The following is a 19,979-nucleotide window of genomic DNA, read 5'->3' as shown; positions in this document are numbered from 1 at the left end:
ATTCTGATTCCAGCGATGTGTCCCTTACTAAGCTGCTTAGTGTAGCTTTTTATAAAATCACTGTTTAATCAGCAGTAGATTATTATTCCAGGACTACCTGGTAGTCTAGTATATTCACAAGTATGGATAGGTGATAACTTAAAGGGAATCTATCACCAGGTTTTTGCCAACTAATCTGAGAGCAGCATAAAGTAGGGGCAGAGATCCCGATTCCATCAATGTGTCACTTACTGGGCTGCTTAGTGTAGTTTTGATAAAATCACAGTTTAATCAGAAGTAGATTATCATTATAGGACTACTTGATAGTCCATCATATTCGCAAGTATGGATAGAGGTGATAACTTAAAGGGAGTCTCTTAGGTGTTTGCCACATAATCTGAGAGCAGCATAACAGAGACAGAGACTCTGATTCCAGTGATGTGTCACTTACTGGGCTGATTAGTATAGTTTTGATAAAATCACAGTTTAATCAGCAGGAGATTATCATTACTGGACTTATTGGTAATCCAGCATATTTGCAAGTATAGATAGGTGATAACTTAAAGGGAATCTATTATCAGGTTTTTGCAAACTAATCTGAGAGCAGCATAACATAAACACAGAGACTCTGATTCCAGAAATGTGGCACTTACTGAACTGCTTAGTGTAGTTTTGATAAAATCACAGTTTAACCCTTGAATGCGCAATCATAGAAATCAACCATAGAAAACAAGTAACCTAGCAGGCCTGGAAGGCCCCAGGTATGCTTTCTAGGGTTAAACAGCAGTAGATTATCATTACAGGACTACTTGATAGTCCAGCATATTCATGAGCGCTGTATAACTGCTAGATCTGCAGCAGAGAAAACATTGATTTTATCAAAATGACAGCAAACAGGATAGTAAGTTTCAACATTGTTGGAATCAGGAGCTCTGTCTCTACATTATGCTGATCTCAGATTACATAGTAAAAACCTGCTGACAGATTCTCTCTAATATGTAGAGAATAACTCCTTAAACTACACGTTAATTGGGATTTTTTTTTTATTATTATTATTTTGGGGGTCTGGAAAGGAGGGATATGCACTTCTTTGCATGTTGTAGTAGTGACCTTAGTAGTTTACTGTCATCTAAAATCCTATTTAAAAAATAATACCCCCTGTGGGTGTCCATATAGCCCCCAGCATTTCCAAAAGTAGATAAAACTAACAAAAAAAATCAACAAAAAATAAAAAATTAAATAAAAACATTTCACCCAATATGATAGAAGATCATTTAAAAAACTTGCAGAAATATGAGCCAGACATTACGTGACCACAAACATCCTCCCACCTCACAGTACCGTGACGTCACAATAGAATTTCACCGTCGCACCTATAACCCATGAGGAGGGGAGAGGCCAACTACACATGGAAACATAGTTTCTAAGGGTCATTTCTTTTTACTGTCCATATCCTTATATGTTCATATTCACATAACAAATCATTAATTCACACAATTAAAAAAACTATAAAAGTTTAACCCTTCCCTGTAAGATTTAAAGGGCCAGAACCAATTTTTTTTTTGTAGTCCAAACCTAAGATTTAGGGCCAGAGATGTAAACCCCAATCACTGCTTTCCCTGCATGTCTTGGCTTTAGTCTACATTCATTTTTTTTTTTTTTTTTCCAATCTACGCACATGGAAGGGAAACACAGGCGTGGATGAAGCCGGGAAGGCAATTCACCACTCACAATAGCATCTCAGAATGACTTTGTATCCATTCCCATGATACGCATCCTATATAAATATTATATAAACACTGCACAAAGAGCGGACAATGGTCATAAAACAGAATATATTCCTTTTCGGATGGGATGATACAGTAAGTGATGCGGCACATTCTACAGGGAAATGCTCATAATCATATGTGGATGCACAGAGGACCAAAGATGTCGCAGATCACCATGGTTTAACAATGCATTGATGATGATGATGCATGATGATGATGCATGATTGCAAATACAACAATCTGAGATGATATCTTCTATTCTCAGCTATAGGGTCTGGGTGAGGGTGGAAGCTTATGTGACAGATTGCACCAGTGCTAATTAGGAGGATGCTGAGACAAATACACAGTTCTAGCCAGTGACATCTAGAGACCCTGTGAGTGCATAAATTACATGCATGCAGTAACACAAAGCAGATCCAGCCATTTTGCCTAATCTGTTGATATATATACATCTATATGTGAATTAGCACATACTCATATTTTTAAGAATTAGCCCCCCAAATACTAAGCAATCATTCCTTTTTTTTTCTTTGGCGCCCTTCTGCATGAGATTTCCCCACAGAGTAAAACTTTAAACTAAAGAACAATCTGTAAAGTGTGTGGTTTTCCGCGCCCTCCCGTCTCGTTTGCAGCCGGCCGCTGACACCCACCGCCCGCAGCAAGAACCGGGTCCGGTGCCCGCTCCCCGCATGCATCCCCCGGTGCAGAGTGCAGCTGGCATTACCTGACATGTCTTCATTTTCCATCTCCTCCATCGGATCCTCTTCAGTCCCCAGTGGCCCTCTCATGGCCCCCTCCCCCTGATTGACTGCAGTTTATTTTGCAATCGTGATCCTTTCTTTGCACCCCGGCTGTTAACCCATGGGATGCCAGGAGGTGGGCTTGCAAGCATGCACAGATCGGTGAGGGTGGGATTTTTGTCTTTTTTTTAGGGGGGGGTTTGTTTTGATTTTTTTTTTTTTAAGGAAAGATGGCTGCTGATTTCTTTTATTTAGGGAAATAATATCCCCCCTTCCTTCTCTCCCTCCTGCCTGAAAATAAAAGAGAGAGAGAGAAAGAGACAAAAATGGAATACACATGCCCAGATTGTGACGTCCAGTCTGGTTGCTCAGGCAACCACATCCCATAATTTTGGCACAACTAGTTAGTAGTGATGCCAGAGGTGACCAAGTTCAGGACTAGTTAGTGCAGCAGGAAAAAAGGGGCTCAGGAGACCCCCAGGGCAGTGCTAATGGGGGCAATCAGGGCAATAAATGTGTATGATGTGAGCTGCAGCATGCCAGCTCCATGTTACCCCCCGAATACCACTCCCCCTGGACGCTCCACAGTGCAGCCCGCTCCCAAAAACTCACCATTGTCCCACAACTATTAAGGCAGCTCCACTTCTCTCTATTTATCCATTTACATTTTTATTTTCCCTTTTTTGCATCCTCACTTTTTTTCCTCCTACAGCCCTGACCCCATTCATTATACCATATAATGTACCGAAAATAAATCCCCCGACATCACTCATTATATCATATAGTGTACCGAAAAGAAATCCCCTGACATCACTCATTATACCATATAGTGTACCAAAAAGAAATCCCCTGATATCACTCATTATACCATATAGTGTACCGAAAAGAAATCCCCCGACATCACTCATTATACCATATAGTGTACCGAAAAGAAATCCCCTGACTTCACTCATTATACCATATAATGTACCGAAAAGAAATCCCCTAACATCACTCATTATATCATATAGTGTACCGAAAAGAAATCCCCTGACATCACTCATTATACCATATAGTGTACCAAAAAGAAATCCCCTGATATCACTCATTATACCATATAGTGTACCGAAAAGAAATCCCCTAACATCACTCATTATACCATATAGTGTACCGAAAAGAAATCCCCCGACATCACTCATTATACCATATAGTGTACCGAAAAGATATCCCCTGATATCACTCATTATACCATATAGTGTACTAAAAAGAAATCCCCTGACATCACTCATTATACCATATAGTGTACTAAAAAGAAATCCCCTGACATCACTCATTATACCATATAGTGTACTAAAAAGAAATCCCCTAACATCACTCATTATACCATATAGTGTACCGAAAAGAAATCCCCTGACATCACTCATTATACCATATAGTGTACCGAAAAGATATCCCCTGATATCACTCATTATACCATATAGTGTACTAAAAAGAAATCCCCTGACATCACTCATTATACCATATAGTGTACCAAAAAGATATCCCCTGATATCACTCATTATACCATATAGTGTACCGAAAAGAAATCCCCTAACATCACTCATTATACCATATAGTGTACCGAAAAGAAATCCCCCGACATCACTCATTATACCATATAGTGTACCGAAAAGATATCCCCTGATATCACTCATTATACCATATAGTGTACTAAAAAGAAATCCCCTGACATCACTCATTATACCATATAGTGTACTAAAAAGAAATCCCCTGACATCACTCATTATACCATATAGTGTACTAAAAAGAAATCCCCTAACATCACTCATTATACCATATAGTGTACTAAAAAGAAATCCCCTGACATCACTCATTATACCATATAGTGTACCGAAAAGATATCCCCTGATATCACTCATTATACCATATAGTGTACTAAAAAGAAATCCCCTGACATCACTCATTATACCATATAGTGTACCAAAAAGATATCCCCTGATATCACTCATTATACCATATAGTGTACCGAAAAGAAATCCCCCGACATCACTCATTATACCATATAGTGTACCGAAAAGAAATCCCCTGACTTCACTCATTATACCATATAATGTACCGAAAAGAAATCCCCTAACATCACTCATTATATCATATAGTGTACTCAAAAGAAATCCCCTGACATCACTCATTATACCATATAGTGTACCAAAAAGATATCCCCTGATATCACTCATTATACCATATAGTGTACCGAAAAGAAATCCCCCGACATCACTCATTATACCATATAGTGTACCGAAAAGAAATCCCCTGACATCACTCATTATACCATATAGTGTACCAAAAAGAAATCCCCTGATATCACTCATTATACCATATAGTGTACTAAAAAGAAATCCCCTGACATCACTCATTATACCATATAGTGTACCGAAAAGAAATCCCCTGACTTCACTCATTATACCATATAGTGTACTAAAAAGAAATCCCCTGACATCACTCATTATACCATATAGTGTACCGAAAAGAAATCCCCTGACATCACTCATTATACCATATAGTGTACCGAAAAGAAATCCCCTGACATCACTCATTATACCATATAGTGTACTAAAAAGAAATCCCCTGACATCACTCATTATACCATATAGTGTACCGAAAAGAAATCCCCTGACATCACTCATTATACCATATAGTGTACCAAAAAGAAATCCCCTGACATCACTCATTATACCATATAGTGTACCGAAAAGAAATCCCCCGACATCACTCATTATACCATATAGTGTACCGAAAAGAATCCCCTGACATCACTCATTATACCATATAGTGTACCAAAAAGAAATCCCCTGACATCACTCATTATACCATATAGTGTACCGAAAAGAATCCCCTGACATCACTCATTATACCATATAGTGTACCAAAAAGAAATCCCCTAACATCACTCATTATACCATATAGTGTACCGAAAAGAAATCCCCCGACATCACTCATTATACCATATAGTGTACCAAAAAGAATCCCCTGACATCACTCATTATACCATATAGTGTACCGAAAAGAAATCCCCTGATATCACTCATTATACCATATAGTGTACCAAAAAGATATCCCCTGATATCACTCATTATACTAGTGTACCAAAAAGAAATCCCCTGATATGACTCATTATACCATATAGTGTACCAAAAAGAAATCCCCTGATATCACTCATTATACCATATAGTGTACCAAAAAGAAATCCCCTGATATCACTCATTATACCATATAATGTACCAAAAAGAAATCCCCTGATATCACTCATTATACCATATAGTGTACCAAAAAGAAATCCCCTGATATCACTCATTATACCATATAATGTACCAAAAAGAAATCCCCTGATATCACTCATTATACCATATGGTGTACCGAAAAGATATCCCCTGATATCACTCATTATACCATATAGTGTACCAAAAAGAAATCCCCTGATATCACTCATTATACCATATAATGTACCAAAAAGAAATCCCCTGACATCACTCATTATACCATATAATGTACCAAAAAGAAATCCCCTGATATCACTCATTATACCATATAGTGTACCAAAAAGAAATCCCCTGATATCACTCATTATACCATATAATGTACCAAAAAGAAATCCCCTGACATCACTCATTATACCATATAATGTACCAAAAAGAAATCCCCTGATATCACTCATTATACCATATAATGTACCAAAAAGAAATCCCCTGATATCACTCATTATACCATATGGTGTACCGAAAAGAAATCCCCTGATATCACTCATTATACCATATAGTGTACCAAAAAGAAATCCCCTGATATCACTCATTATACCATATAGTGTACCGAAAAGAAATCCCCCGACACCATTCATTATACCATATAGTGTACCGAAAAGAAATCCCCCGACACCACTCATTATACCATATAGTGTACCGAAAAGAAATCCCCCGACATCACTCATTATACCATATAGTGTACCGAAAAGAAATCCCTCAACATCACTCATTATACCATATAGTGTACCGAAAAGAAATCCCTCAACATCACTCATTATACCATATAGTGTACCGAAAAGAAATCCCCCGACATCACTCATTATACCATATAGTGTACCGAAAAGAAATCCCCTAACATCACTCATTATACCATATAGTGTACCGAAAAGAAATCCCCCGACATCACTCATTATACCATATAGTGTACCGAAAAGAAATCCCCCGACATCACTCATTATACCATATAGTGTACCGAAAAGAAATCCCCCGACATCACTCATTATACCATATAGTGTACCGAAAAGAAATCCCCCGACATCACTCATTATACCATATAGTGTACCGAAAAGAAATCCCCCGACATCACTCATTATATCATATAGTGTACCGAAAAGAAATCCCCTAACATCACTCATTATACCATATAGTGTACCGAAAAGAAATCCCCCGACATCACTCATTATACCATATAGTGTACCGAAAAGAAATCCCCCGACATCACTCATTATACCATATAGTGTACCGAAAAGAAATCCCCCGACATCACTCATTATACCATATAGTGTACCGAAAAGAAATCCCCCGACATCACTCATTATACCATATAGTGTACCGAAAAGAAATCCCCTAACATCACTCATTATACCATATAGTGTACCGAAAAGAAATCCCCCGACATCACTCATTATACCATATAGTGTACCGAAAAGAAATCCCCCGACATCACTCATTATTTATACCATATAGTGTACCGAAAAGAAATCCCCCGACATCACTCATTATACCATATAGTGTACCGAAAAGAAATCCCCCGACATCACTCATTATACCATATAATGTACCGAAAAGAAAACCCCTAACATCACTCATTATACCATATAGTGTACCGAAAAGAAATCCCCCGACATCACTCATTATACCATATAGTGTACCGAAAAGAAATCCCCTGACATCACTCATTATACCATATAGTGTACCGAAAAGAAATCCCCCGACATCACTCGTTATACCATATAGTGTACCGAAAAGAAATCCCCAGACATCACTCATTATACCATATAGTGTACCGAAAAGAAATCCCCCGACACCATTCATTATACCATATAGTGTACCGAAAAGAAATCCCCCGACACCACTCATTGTACCATATAGTGTACCGAAAAGAAATCCCCCGACATCACTCATTATACCATATAGTGTACCGAAAAGAAATCCCACGACACCATTCATTATACCATATAGTGTACCGAAAAGAAATCCCCCGACACCACTCATTGTACCATATAGTGTACCGAAAAGAAATCCCTCAACATCACTCATTATACCATATAGTGTACCGAAAAGAAATCCCCCGACATCACTCATTATACCATATAGTGTACCGAAAAGAAATCCCCCGACATCACTCATTATACCATATAGTGTACCGAAAAGAAATCCCCTAACATCACTCATTATACCATATAGTGTACCGAAAAGAAATCCCCCGACATCACTCATTATACCATATAGTGTACCGAAAAGAAATCCCCCGACATCACTCATACCATATAGTGTACCGAAAAGAAATCCCCCGACACCATTCATTATACCATATAGTGTACCGAAAAGAAATCCCCCGACATCACTCATTATACCATATAGTGTACCGAAAAGAAATCCCCTGACATCACTCATTATATCATATAGTGTACCGAAAAGAAATCCCTCAACATCACTCATTATACCATATAGTGTACCGAAAAGAAATCCCCTCACATCACTCATTATACCATATAGTGTACCGAAAAGAAATCCCCCGATATCACTCATTATACCATATACATCCCCTGACATCACTCAATATACCATATAGTGTACCGAAAATAAATCCCCCAACACCATTCATTATACCATATAATGTACCGAAAAGAAATCCCGACACCATTCATTATACCATATACATCTCCTGACATCACTCATACCATATACATCCCCTGACATCACTCATTATACATAATACCATATAGTGTACTGAAAAGAAATCTCCTAACATCACTCATTTTACCATATATTGTACCGAAAAGAAATCCCCTGACACCATTCATTATACCATATAGTGTACCGAAAAGAAATCCCCCGACATCACTCATTATACCATATAGTGTACCGAAAAGAAATCCCCTGACATCACTGATTATACCATATATTGTACCGAAAAGAAATCCCCTGACATCACTCATTATATCACATATTGTACCGAAAGAAAATCCCCCGATATCACTCATTATACCATATAGTGTACCAAAAAGGAATCCCCCGACACCATTCATTATACCATATAATGTACCGAAAAGAAATCCCGACACCATTATACCATATAAATCCCCTGACATCACTCATTATACCATATAAATCCCCTGACATCACTCATTATACCATACACATCCCCTGACATCACTCATTATACCATACACATCCCCTGACATCACTCATTATACCATATAAATCCCCTGACATCACTCATTATACCATATACATCCCCTGATATCACTCATTATACCATATAGTGTACCGAAAAGAAATCCCCTGACATCACTCATATCATATAGTGTACCGAAAAGAAATCCCCTGACGCCATTCATTATACCATATATTGTACCGAAAAGAAATCCCCTGACATCACTCATTATATCATATAATGTACCGAAAGGAAATCCCCGACATCACTCATTATACCATGTAGTGTACTGAAAAGAAATCCCCCGACACCATTCATTATACCATATAGTGTACCGAAAAGATATCCCTCGACATCACTCATTTTACCATATAGTGTACCAAAAAGAAATACCCCGACATCATTCATAATACCATATAGTGTACCGAAAAGAAATCCCATCATCACTCATTTTACTATATCGTGTATCGAAAAGAAATTCCCTGACATCACTCATTATACCATATAATGTACTGAAAATAAATCCCTCGATATCACTCATTATTCCATATAGTGTACCGAAAAGAAATCCAAGTGAGGCGATATGGTAAAAAAAATGCAATTCTGCTTTGTTCTTTTATTTATTTATTTTATTTATTTTTTTATTTTTTTTGGGGGGGGGTGTTATTTTACAGTGCTTAAAATGATTATCCACTCAGTACATCTGCTGCGCTATCAAACATATAGTTCATTACTATTATTTGACTGACTTTCACAAGTTTTCAGTTTGTTTGCTTGTTGAGCTGTAGTTTTGATCACTTTCTTTTGCATTTGTTCGGAGGCAAGGTGCAGGGACTGAAAGAATGCATGTTTACTAATTACAGTGCGTACGGAAAGTATTCAGACCCCTTTAAATGTTTCGCTCTTTATTTCATTGCAGCCATTTGGTAAATTTAAAAAAGTTCATTTTTTGCTCATTAATGTACACATCCCCCATCTTGAGAGGGGAAAAAAACAGAAATGTAGAATTTGTTGCAAATTTATTAAATAAGAAAAACTGAAATATCACATGGTCATAAGTATTCAGCCCCTTTGCTCAGTATTGAGTAGAAGCACCCTCCTTTTGAGCTAGTACAGCCATGAGTCTTCTTGGGAATGATACAAGTTTTTCACCCCTGGATTTGGGGATCCTCGGCCATTCTTCCTTGCAGATCCTCTCCAGTTCCGTCAGGTTGGATGGTGAACGTTGGTGGACGCCATTTCCAGGTCTCTCCAGAGATGCTCAATTGGGTTTAGGTCAGGACTCTGGCTGGGCAAGGCAAGAATGGTCACAGAGTTGTTCTGAAGCCACTCCTTTGTTATTTTCGCTGTGTGCTTAGGGTCATTATCTTGTTGGAAGGTGAACCTTCAGCCAAGTCTGAGGTCCAGAGGACTCTGGAAGGTTTTCCTCCAGGATATCTCTGTACTTGGCTGCATTCATCTTTCCTTCAATTACAACCAGTTGTCCTGTCCCTGTAGCTGAAAAACACCCCATGCATGATGCTGCCACCACCATGTTTCACTGTTGGGATTGTATTGGGCAGTTGATGAGCAGTGCCTGGTTTTCTCCACACATACGGCTTAGAATTATCATCAAAAAGTTCTATCTTCATCTCATCAGACCAGATAATCTTATTTCTCATATTCTGGGAGTCCTTCATGTGTTTTTTTGCAAACTCTATGCAGGTTTTCATGTGTCTTGCACTGAGGAGAGGCTTCCGTCGAGCCTCTCTGCCATAAAGGCCTGACTGGTGGAGGCTGCAGTGATAGTTGACTTTGTGGAGCTTTCTCCCATCTCCCTAATGTATTTCTGGAGCTCAGCCACAGTGATTGTGGAGTTCTTCTTTACCTCTCTCACCAAGGCTCTTCTCCCACAATTGCTCAGTTTGGCTGGACGGCCAGGTCTAGGAGGAGTTCTGGTGGTCCCAAACGTCTTCTATTTAAGGATTATGGAGGCCACTGTGCTCTTAGGAACCTTGAGTACTGCAGAAATCCTTTTGTAACCTTGGCCAGATCTGTGCCTTGCCACAATTCTGTCTCTGAGCTCCTTGGGCAGTTCCTTTGACCTCATGATTCTCATTTGGTCTGACATGCACTGTGAGCTGAGGTCTTATATAGACAGGTGTGTATGCATTTCCAAATAAAGTCCTATCAGTTTAATTAAACACAGCTGGACTCCAAAGAAGGAGTAGAACCATCTCAAGGACGATCACAAGGAAATGGACAGCATGTGACTTAAATATGAGTGTCTGAGCAAAGGGACTGAATACTTATGACCATGTGATATTTCAGTTTTTCTTGTTTAATAAATTTGCAAAAATTTCTACATTTCTGTTTTTTTCTGTCAATACATGGTGCAGAGTGTACATTAATGAGGAAAAAAAACTTTTTTGAATCTATCAAATGGCTGCAATGAAACAAAGTGATAAATGTAATATGTAAAATGTCTGAATACTTTCCGTAACCACTGTATATAGTTTATTACTATTATTTTACTGACTTTCAGACGTTTTTTGCTTGTTGAGCTATAGTTTTATTTGCTTTTTATTGCATTTTTTGGGAGAGAAGGTGCAAGGACTGAAGGAATGCAAGTGTACTAATTACAGTGAACCTGTCAGGTGCAATATGCAGCCAGGACCACGAGCAGTTCTCGGTGCATATTGCTATAATCCCTGCCTAACTGTCCCTGTATATGTGCCGCCCCCGCGTCAGCAGCTGGGCTGCTCGTATCCGGATCCGCGGAGGCTCGAGGGGTCTCCGGACCCAGGGGTCGGGGTCGGGCGGCCACTCCAATAAAAGGGGGGTATTTACATAGGATTGTTTGGTTAAAGTTGGTGACGCCACCCGTGGTGTGTGGTAAGGTGGAGTACCACCGCTGCAGCTGGGAGTACCCGGGGCCATGGAGTGGGCAGCTGGATGTTTAACCCCTCCACGGGTAGGGGGAGGGGAATGCCCCGGGACTCGGTGATGGTGACTGGGACGTGCCGTTGAGGATGTAAGGGTCACTGGTTTACTCACCCAATCCAAAAGGAATCTGACACCAACAACTTGGTAAACCAAAGTTCTTAACACCGCTGCCGCTCGGGGTAGCACATTCAGGTCCCGTTCCCACTGGTGTTGCCTGATGATCTGTGACCTTTCCCTTGACACACTGTTCTCTTCTTGATTGGCCCCTAAAGCCTGAAACTAGTCGGGTCCCGCTCCCCAGTATGGCTAACTGAGGGAGCTTGCTCTCAGGGTTCTCGCCTGCGATTTTCTAGACCGTTTTAGGGGAAAGTCCTATCCCCCTCTTTGCGCTATTACCCTGATTTTGGAGTGGGTGGAGAGCGGATCTTGAAGGCTCCGTTCTCATCGGGACAATTGTCAGGTTGCCTGAAGCTACTCCCTGATCTAGGGTCCACGTACCCCGTCGTGCCCTGGTCCCGGCCCGGTGATGGTACAAGGCCGCAGCTGTCCTCCTTGACAATACCGTGCCCCTTGTCACGATTCCCTGTGACCGGGGGTCCAGCTCCTACCAGGCCCAGACCACCGTCTGCTCCCTAGTACTTCCAAGAAGCCCAGCTCGTGACCTCCTCTCACACAACTGAACTGCTCCTGACACTCCTGACCTCCCCTTAACCAACCCCCCAAATGGGTGACCCTATTCCACTAAAGCCGTCCACTGGTGTGTCTGGTGGGTGTGGTGCAGAGTGTTCCTAGGATTTTAATTAGCTCCTGTTGGCAACACCTTTGGTTGGGGACCCGTAACCAAGGAGGAGATGGATATTGTTCAGAAGGGCAGCTTGCACAATACCCTGTGATGACCTGATAGGCCAGGGCGTCACATATACACTAGCAGAGATAAAGTGATCTTTAGAAAAAGTATTTCTAAAGCTCTTTTACCGTATGCTAAGGAGCGTGGGGACTAGTCCCCTGGCTAGTCGCCCCATGCACATGTTAGTACACCACTGTGGGCATGCTAACATGTTAATGAATGTCCAGCGTCACACAATGATCTCACTCACCTCTCCGCTGCCATCGCCACGCGATGCTGGATTTCGGCTCAGTGCGCATGACCCCGGAGTTTGGGTCATGCGCACTATGAAGCCGGGTGTACGTGTCCTGGCTTGAAACTGAAGTAGTGCGCATGACCCAAACTCCGGGGTCATGCACACTGAGCTGAAATCCCCGACAGATGCGATGGCGGCGGAGAGGTGAGTGAGATCATCCTGTGACGCGGCGTATTCATTAGCATATTAGCATGCCCACAGAGACGTACTAACATGCTAATGGGGGCGAATGGCCAGGGAACTAAGGCCCAGGGGGACTAGTCCCCTCGCTGATTAGCATACGGTAACAGATCTTTAGAAATACTTTTTCTAAAGATCCCTTTATCTATGGTACTAGATACAGGGACGGTTAGGCAGGGAATAGTAATATGTACCCAGCACTGCTCCTGGTTCTGGCTGCATATTGCACAGGTTCCCTTTAAGTTGTAGAGTGGAAAAAATCAGTGGAGCAAAATCCAGGGGAAGCAATTTGATGTCTCGTACTCAAAAAGTATTAAAAAATATATCTTTATTTATAAAAATCTAAAAATTCCATTCCAACTGGTATAGGCAGAGCAAGAAGAAATAACTGTGCAATCTAACAGCGGCAACGCGTTTCGGCGCTAACAACACGCCTTTAAAGTACGAGTTATCAAACTGCTTCCGCTGGATTCTGCTCCACTGATTTTTCCATTTTGTGAACACTGGATTCTCTCCACCCTTCCGTGCGGTTCAGAGGACTCACCATTCCCACTTTTATTCGGACTGAAAGAAACCTATACCGGTAAGCCGACAACCCACTTTTTTGTTTTTGTTTGCATTTTTGAGTTGTAGAGTGGTTTATCCAAATTCAACACAAAGGGACACTGTTACTGACAACTGTAGTCTCCGAATCACTGTGGGACACAGACAGATAAGGGCCCCTGTGGAAAACACAATTTATGGGCCCTTTGCAGCCTAAGAGCTCATAAAAAAAGCAAAATTGCGCCTGATTTGGAGGTAGAAATGGCTCCCCTGACCTCTGGGGCCCTGTGTAATAACAATATATGGGCCCTTTGGAGTCCAATAACTCATCATAATGGACAATTCCACTTGCTTTGGAAGTAGAAATGGGTCTCCTGACCTCTTGGGCCCCTGTGTCGATGCACAGGTTGATCAAATGATATATCTGGCCATGCTCAGAATTATTCACTCCATGAAAAGTGTCCTTAATACTTAGTAGAGTCCCTTTTGCTGTTATGACCTGTTGTATACGTGATGTACAGCCAGACACCAGGTTCTGCCAGTGTTCCTGAGGCATCTTAGTTTATTCCACCATGGACAATGGCCTCCAGGTCTTCCGGTCCATCTTCTTCAAATCTCATAAAAGATGGGGTTCACTCAAGCGACTGTGACATCGACACTGGAAACCTCCAGGACTTCTGTAATCATGCCCTGGGGGACTTTGAGTTATGCTTTGGATGATTGTCCATTTGGAAGGTCAAGTGATGCACAAGCGTCAGCTTCTTTTAGAAGGCATGACGTTTTCTACCAGGATTTACAGATACCTGATTGAATCCACCTTGCCCTCCACTCTCTGCAACCTTCCAGGACCAGAGAGACAAAGCAGCCCGAGATCATCACTAAGTCAATGCCATGCTTCATGGTAGGCATCACTAAGTCAGCATCATGCTTCACTGTAGGCATCCCTGAGTCACCATTATGCTTCACTGTAGGCATCACTAAGTCACCGCCATGCTTCACTGTACCCACCACTGAGTCACCTCCATGCTGCACTGTAGGCATCACTCAGTCACTGTCATGCTTCAGTGTAGATATCACTGAGTCACCGCCATGCTTCACAGCAGACATCATCACCACGATTCACTGTAGGCATCACTGAGTCACCGCCATGCTTCACTGTAGGCATCACTGAGTCATCGCCATGCTTCACTCTAGACATCGTCACCGCCATGCTTTACTGTAGGCATCACTGAGTCACCTCCATGCTTCACTGTAGGCATCACTTAGTCATTGCCATGCTTCACTGCAGGCATCACTGAGTCACCTCCATGCTTCACTGTAGGCATCACTTAGTCATTGCCATGCTTCACTGCAGGCATCACTGAGTCACCTCCATGCTTCACTGTACCCACCACTGAATCACCTCCATGCTGCACTGTAGGCATCACTCAGTCACTGTCATGCTTCAGTGTAGATATCACTGAGTCACCGCCATGCTTCACAGCAGACATCATCACCACGATTCACTGTAGGCATCACTGAGTCACCGCCATGCTTCACTGTAGGCATCACTGAGTCATCGCCATGCTTCACTCTAGACATCGTCACCGCCATGCTTTACTGTAGGCATCACTGAGTCACCTCCATGCTTCACTGTAGGCATCACTTAGTCATTGCCATGCTTCACTGCAGGCATCACTGAGTCACCTCCATGCTTCACAGTACTCATCACTGAGCCACCTTGATCATTTACTAAAGCTAAGATAAAAAAAGAATAAGCAAATACACTGTTGTAAATAAAGAATAATAGTAAATAAAATAACATAAGGTACTTAGTTAACACTATTTTAATTAAAAAAAAAGCATAAAAGCCATCTCACCGTGGATATGGTGTGCCCAATCAGGATAGTAATATTGCTAATATTAAACTTCTCTGTGTCAACAGACATAAATATACAGCTCTGGCAAAAATTAAGAGACCACTTCCAAATTTTCAGTTTTTCTGATTTTTCTCTTTATAGGTATATTTTTGAGTAAAATGTAAATTGTGCCTTTATTCTATAAGCTACTGACAATGTCTCCAAATTTCCAAGCAATAAATTTTGTATTTATTTTCTGAAAATGAGAAGCGGTCAAAATAACAAAAAAATGCACAGTGCTTTCAGACCTCAAATAATGCAAAGTTCATAATCATTTAGAAACAACAATGCTAATAATGTTTTACCTCAGGAACAATTCAGAAATCAATATTTTGTGGAATAACCATGATTTTTAATCCCAGCGTCTTGGCATGCTTTCCACCAGTGCTTTTCGGTGACCTTATGCTACTCCTGGCGCAAAAATGTAAGCAGTTCTTCTTGGTTTGAAGGCTTGTGACTATCCAAGGCTTGTAACTATTGGTTACATTTCAGAGGTTTTCAATGGGGTTCAGGTCTGGAGATTGGGCTAGCCATGGTAGGGTTTTGATTTGGTGGTCCTTCATCCACACATTGATTGACCTAGCTGTGTGGCATGGCGCATTGTCCTGCTGGAAAACCAGTCCTCAGAGTTGGGGAACATTGCCTGAGCAGAAGGAAGCAACTGTTTTTCCAGGATAACCGTGTCTGCGGCTTGACTCATACGTTATTTTGACCATTTCTCATTTTCAGGAAATAAATACATTTTTTGCTTGGAAATTCGGAGACATGTCGTCAGTAGTTTATAGAATAAAAGAACAATTTACATTTTACTCAAAAATATACCTATAAAGAAAAAAGTCAGAAAAACTGAAAATTTGGAAGTGGTCTCTTAATTTTTGCCAGAGCTGTAGATGGGAGTAGAGCAGGACCCCTGCCCTTTACAGCTATATAGACAAAATGCCAGCTCAAAAAGGGGGAGTCACACCCGTCTGTACAAAGTACAAAAAACTAAAGCAAATCAAAGAAATGAGCTTGATCACATTTAGGCTAGTTTCACACTTGCGTTGAACGGCATCCGTTGCATTGCGTTGTGTGACGGATGCAAGGGATGCGTTGCATATAGTGGCACAACGGATCATACAAAACAACGGAAAGCTTTTTTTTTTTATTTTATTTTTTTTCTTCTTTACAGTTTTACCGGCAGCAGACTGTTGTGAACGATCAGCTGATCACTCTCAATAGCCGGTTGCCGGGCTCTCAGCTGAGCGCTCCCACATGCCGGCGGCCGGGCGCTCAGCTGAGCGCTCTCACATGCCGGCGGCCGGGCACTCAGCTGAGCGCGCTCTCACATTCCACCCATATGCTTCATTTTAGTCATCATCATCAAGCTAACGGCATGCTTCACTGTAGACATCACCGAGCCAATGCCATGCTTCACTATAGACATCACAAAACCACCGCCATGCTTCACTGTAGGCATCACTGAGCTACCACCATACTTCACTGTAGACATAACTGAGTCAACCCCAAGCTTCAATGTAGACATGAGCGAGCCACCGCCATGCTTCACTGTAGGCATGACAAAGCCACTGCTATGCTACTACAGGCATTACCGAGCCACCACTATGCTTCCCTGTAGGCATAATCAAGCTCCGCAGTGCCTTTGCCGAACTAGCTGACATCATTATGTAAAATATTTCATGTTATATTTACACACTGATCACTTTTTTTTGCATTTTTTGTTAGTGATATGGCAATCAAAAATGACAATTCTGCATGCTCAATATATTTTTTTTGCTTTACAGCATTTACCATATGGATTAAATAACTTTATATTTTGACAGACCAGACTTTTATGGATGCAGCAATACTTAATTTATTTTTTATTTAAATAATTTTATTTTATAATGGGGAAAAAGTGGTGACATTCAAATTTTCTTTTTTTTGTTTCTTTTTAAAAAAAAAAAACTTATTGTTTTAGTCGCCTTAGAAGGAATTGAACCTACGATCATCGGATTACCTGTTATGTATACTGCAATACAGTAATATTGCATTATGTTGAGAAATTCACTGTCTCCTAAGAAGCCCAGCACCGTCATGGCAGAAATGAGGGCTTTCAACAGATGGACACACAGAATAGCGCACCGCAGACCACTTGTCTTAACTCTTAACTGCCCAAGTCAGAGATTAGAAGCGGCATTTAAGGGTTTCATGCTCGCGATTGGCATTTATCTGTTATCTCACTTATAGATACCAGGTCTTCAACACAGACGACATAAGCCAAGAACCAGAAGCAAGATGTTGCTATTCAAGCAGCTGTTGAGGAGAGCCATTGGATCAAATACTTCATAAACCTCTGGACATAGAGGTCTGTGGGAAGTGTGCTCAATGAAATCGATTCTCTATACATAAGCCAGTCAGTCTTCAGAGATATACAAGATGGCCCAGATGACATCATAGACCTGCCCATCAGCATCCCTGCAGATCCGCCCAGATGATGTCATAGACCTGCCCATCAGCATCACCACAGATCCGCCCAGATGATGTCATAGACCTGCCCATCAGCATCACCACAGATCCGCCCAGATGATGTCATAGACCTGCCCATCAGCATCACCACAGATCTGCCCAGATGACATCATAGACCTGCCCATCAGCATCACCACAGATCTGCCCAGATGACATCATAGACCTGCCCATCAGCATCACCACCGATCTGCTCGGATGATGTCATAGACCCTCCCATCAGCATCATCATGGATCCGCCCAATGACATCATAGACCCACCCATCAGCATCACCACAGATCTGCCCAGATGACATCATAGACCCGCCCATCAGCATCACCACAGATCCGCCCAGATGACATCATAGACCTGCCCATCAGCATCACCACAGATCTGCCCAGATGACATCATAGACCTGCCCATCAGCATCACCACAGATCCGCCCAGATGATATCATAGACCTGCCCATCAGCATCACCACAGATCCGCCCAGATGACATCATAGACCTGCCTATGAGCATCACCACAGATCCTCCCGGATGATGTCATAGACCCTCCCAACAGCATCATCATGGATCCGCCCAGTGACATCATAGACCTGCCCATCAGCATCACCATGTATCTGCCCATTGGCCAACCCATGAACTGTCCCACTAAATGGGCATATCTGAACATGCCTATGCCCCTAGCCTATATAAGATGCACTAATAAAGCTCTCTGTCTCTTTTTGTGCCATTTTGCTCTGATCAAGAAGAGAGTTCACATCTGACTCTTTGTTCGGTGTAAATCCTTTTAAGAATGCACTTGATCTACACTAATTAGGTCAGGCAGTAGGTAACACGTGAACCTTGATTAAGAGTTCACCCTAACACAGCACCCTGTGATTGGGAGCCATTGCCAGATGACTTCAGCATCATTGACGTCACCGATAGCGCACTACTGAAGTCACCTGACCACAACAGCCAATCATAGGCCATACCTAGCCTGCTCTCGCTTGAACAGTGATGTATTCTGGTGTAACCGCAGATCATTGGGCAGTCTGGGCTGGATTCAGGTAGTGTCTGTAGATGAGTATAGCCTTGTTTGTTATTTTTTTAATATACGACGCTACTGATAAAATCTGAATTTTGCCCGGGCAGCCCCTTTAATTACTCAAACAACTGCACTGTGATCTGTTTAGTGTCAACCATCTATTAGAATACACTCACGTATACCATATTTTCTAAAATCGGTAATATTGGAAGACAACAGCTTTGTGTTTATTTCTTTATTACAGAACTTTACCGATGCCTTACAGTAGGAGTAGGCCAAACAGACTCATAAATAATAGCACCAGCATGGTCTCCTGTCTACAGCTAGTTCCGGCCTGATTAATCAAAGCTTTTATGCCAGTATTCTGACATAAGAAGCGATGAAAAGTCGCCACATTTTTGGCCCAACTCGAGGCTGCCCTATGCGGCCTCCTGGCTCCAAACCCTGTCTTTGTTGCCCATAGCAACCAATCACAGCGCAGCTTCCATTTTACCAGAGCTGTTTACAAAATGAAAGCTGAGCTCTGATTGGTTGCTGTGGGCAACAGAGAAAGTATAGATAACGGACTATTTGTATTTAGATTGTATGTATAAGTGGGAGACGTCCATGAAAATAAATTTGGTCATAAATACTAATATTTTAAAGGGAAAAAGTATTGGTGGTTTAGTGGCCGGGACTTTTGTGCATGCTCTGCTTCATATATCATATTCGTGTGGTGCAGTCAGGATGGAGGACAGCTGCGCCTCCTTTGTTTATGGGCAGGTGCACTAAGCTCATGAACGGGCCCCCACAGCATCCTAGCAAGGGGGGGGGGACATATGGTCGCACAGACCCCAATTTTATAAATAGTG

The 19,979-nt window shown here is 41.6% G+C and overlaps 1 protein-coding gene across 5 annotated transcripts in view; it reads right to left on the bottom strand.

Annotated features, from left to right (window-relative positions):
* The window catches only part of CHD5 (chromodomain helicase DNA binding protein 5), a 256,909-nt gene extending 254,111 nt beyond the window's left edge, over positions 1-2,798 (bottom strand). For all 5 annotated transcript variants that reach the window (XM_075327784.1, XM_075327788.1, XM_075327789.1 and 2 more), the window contains exon 1: positions 2,473-2,798. In XM_075327784.1, coding sequence (XP_075183899.1) covers positions 2,473-2,536 — 64 coding nt within the window. In that variant the 5' untranslated portion in view covers positions 2,537-2,798. The remainder of the gene's footprint in view (positions 1-2,472) is intronic.
* Positions 2,799-19,979: the final 17,181 nt, after the last annotated feature.

Source organism: Anomaloglossus baeobatrachus, chromosome 11 (assembly GCF_048569485.1).
Source record: "Anomaloglossus baeobatrachus isolate aAnoBae1 chromosome 11, aAnoBae1.hap1, whole genome shotgun sequence".
Taxonomy (NCBI): Eukaryota; Metazoa; Chordata; class Amphibia; order Anura; family Aromobatidae; genus Anomaloglossus; species Anomaloglossus baeobatrachus.
The sequence above is the reverse complement of the archived record's forward strand: the minus strand, read 5'-3'. Positions and strand labels throughout refer to the sequence as shown.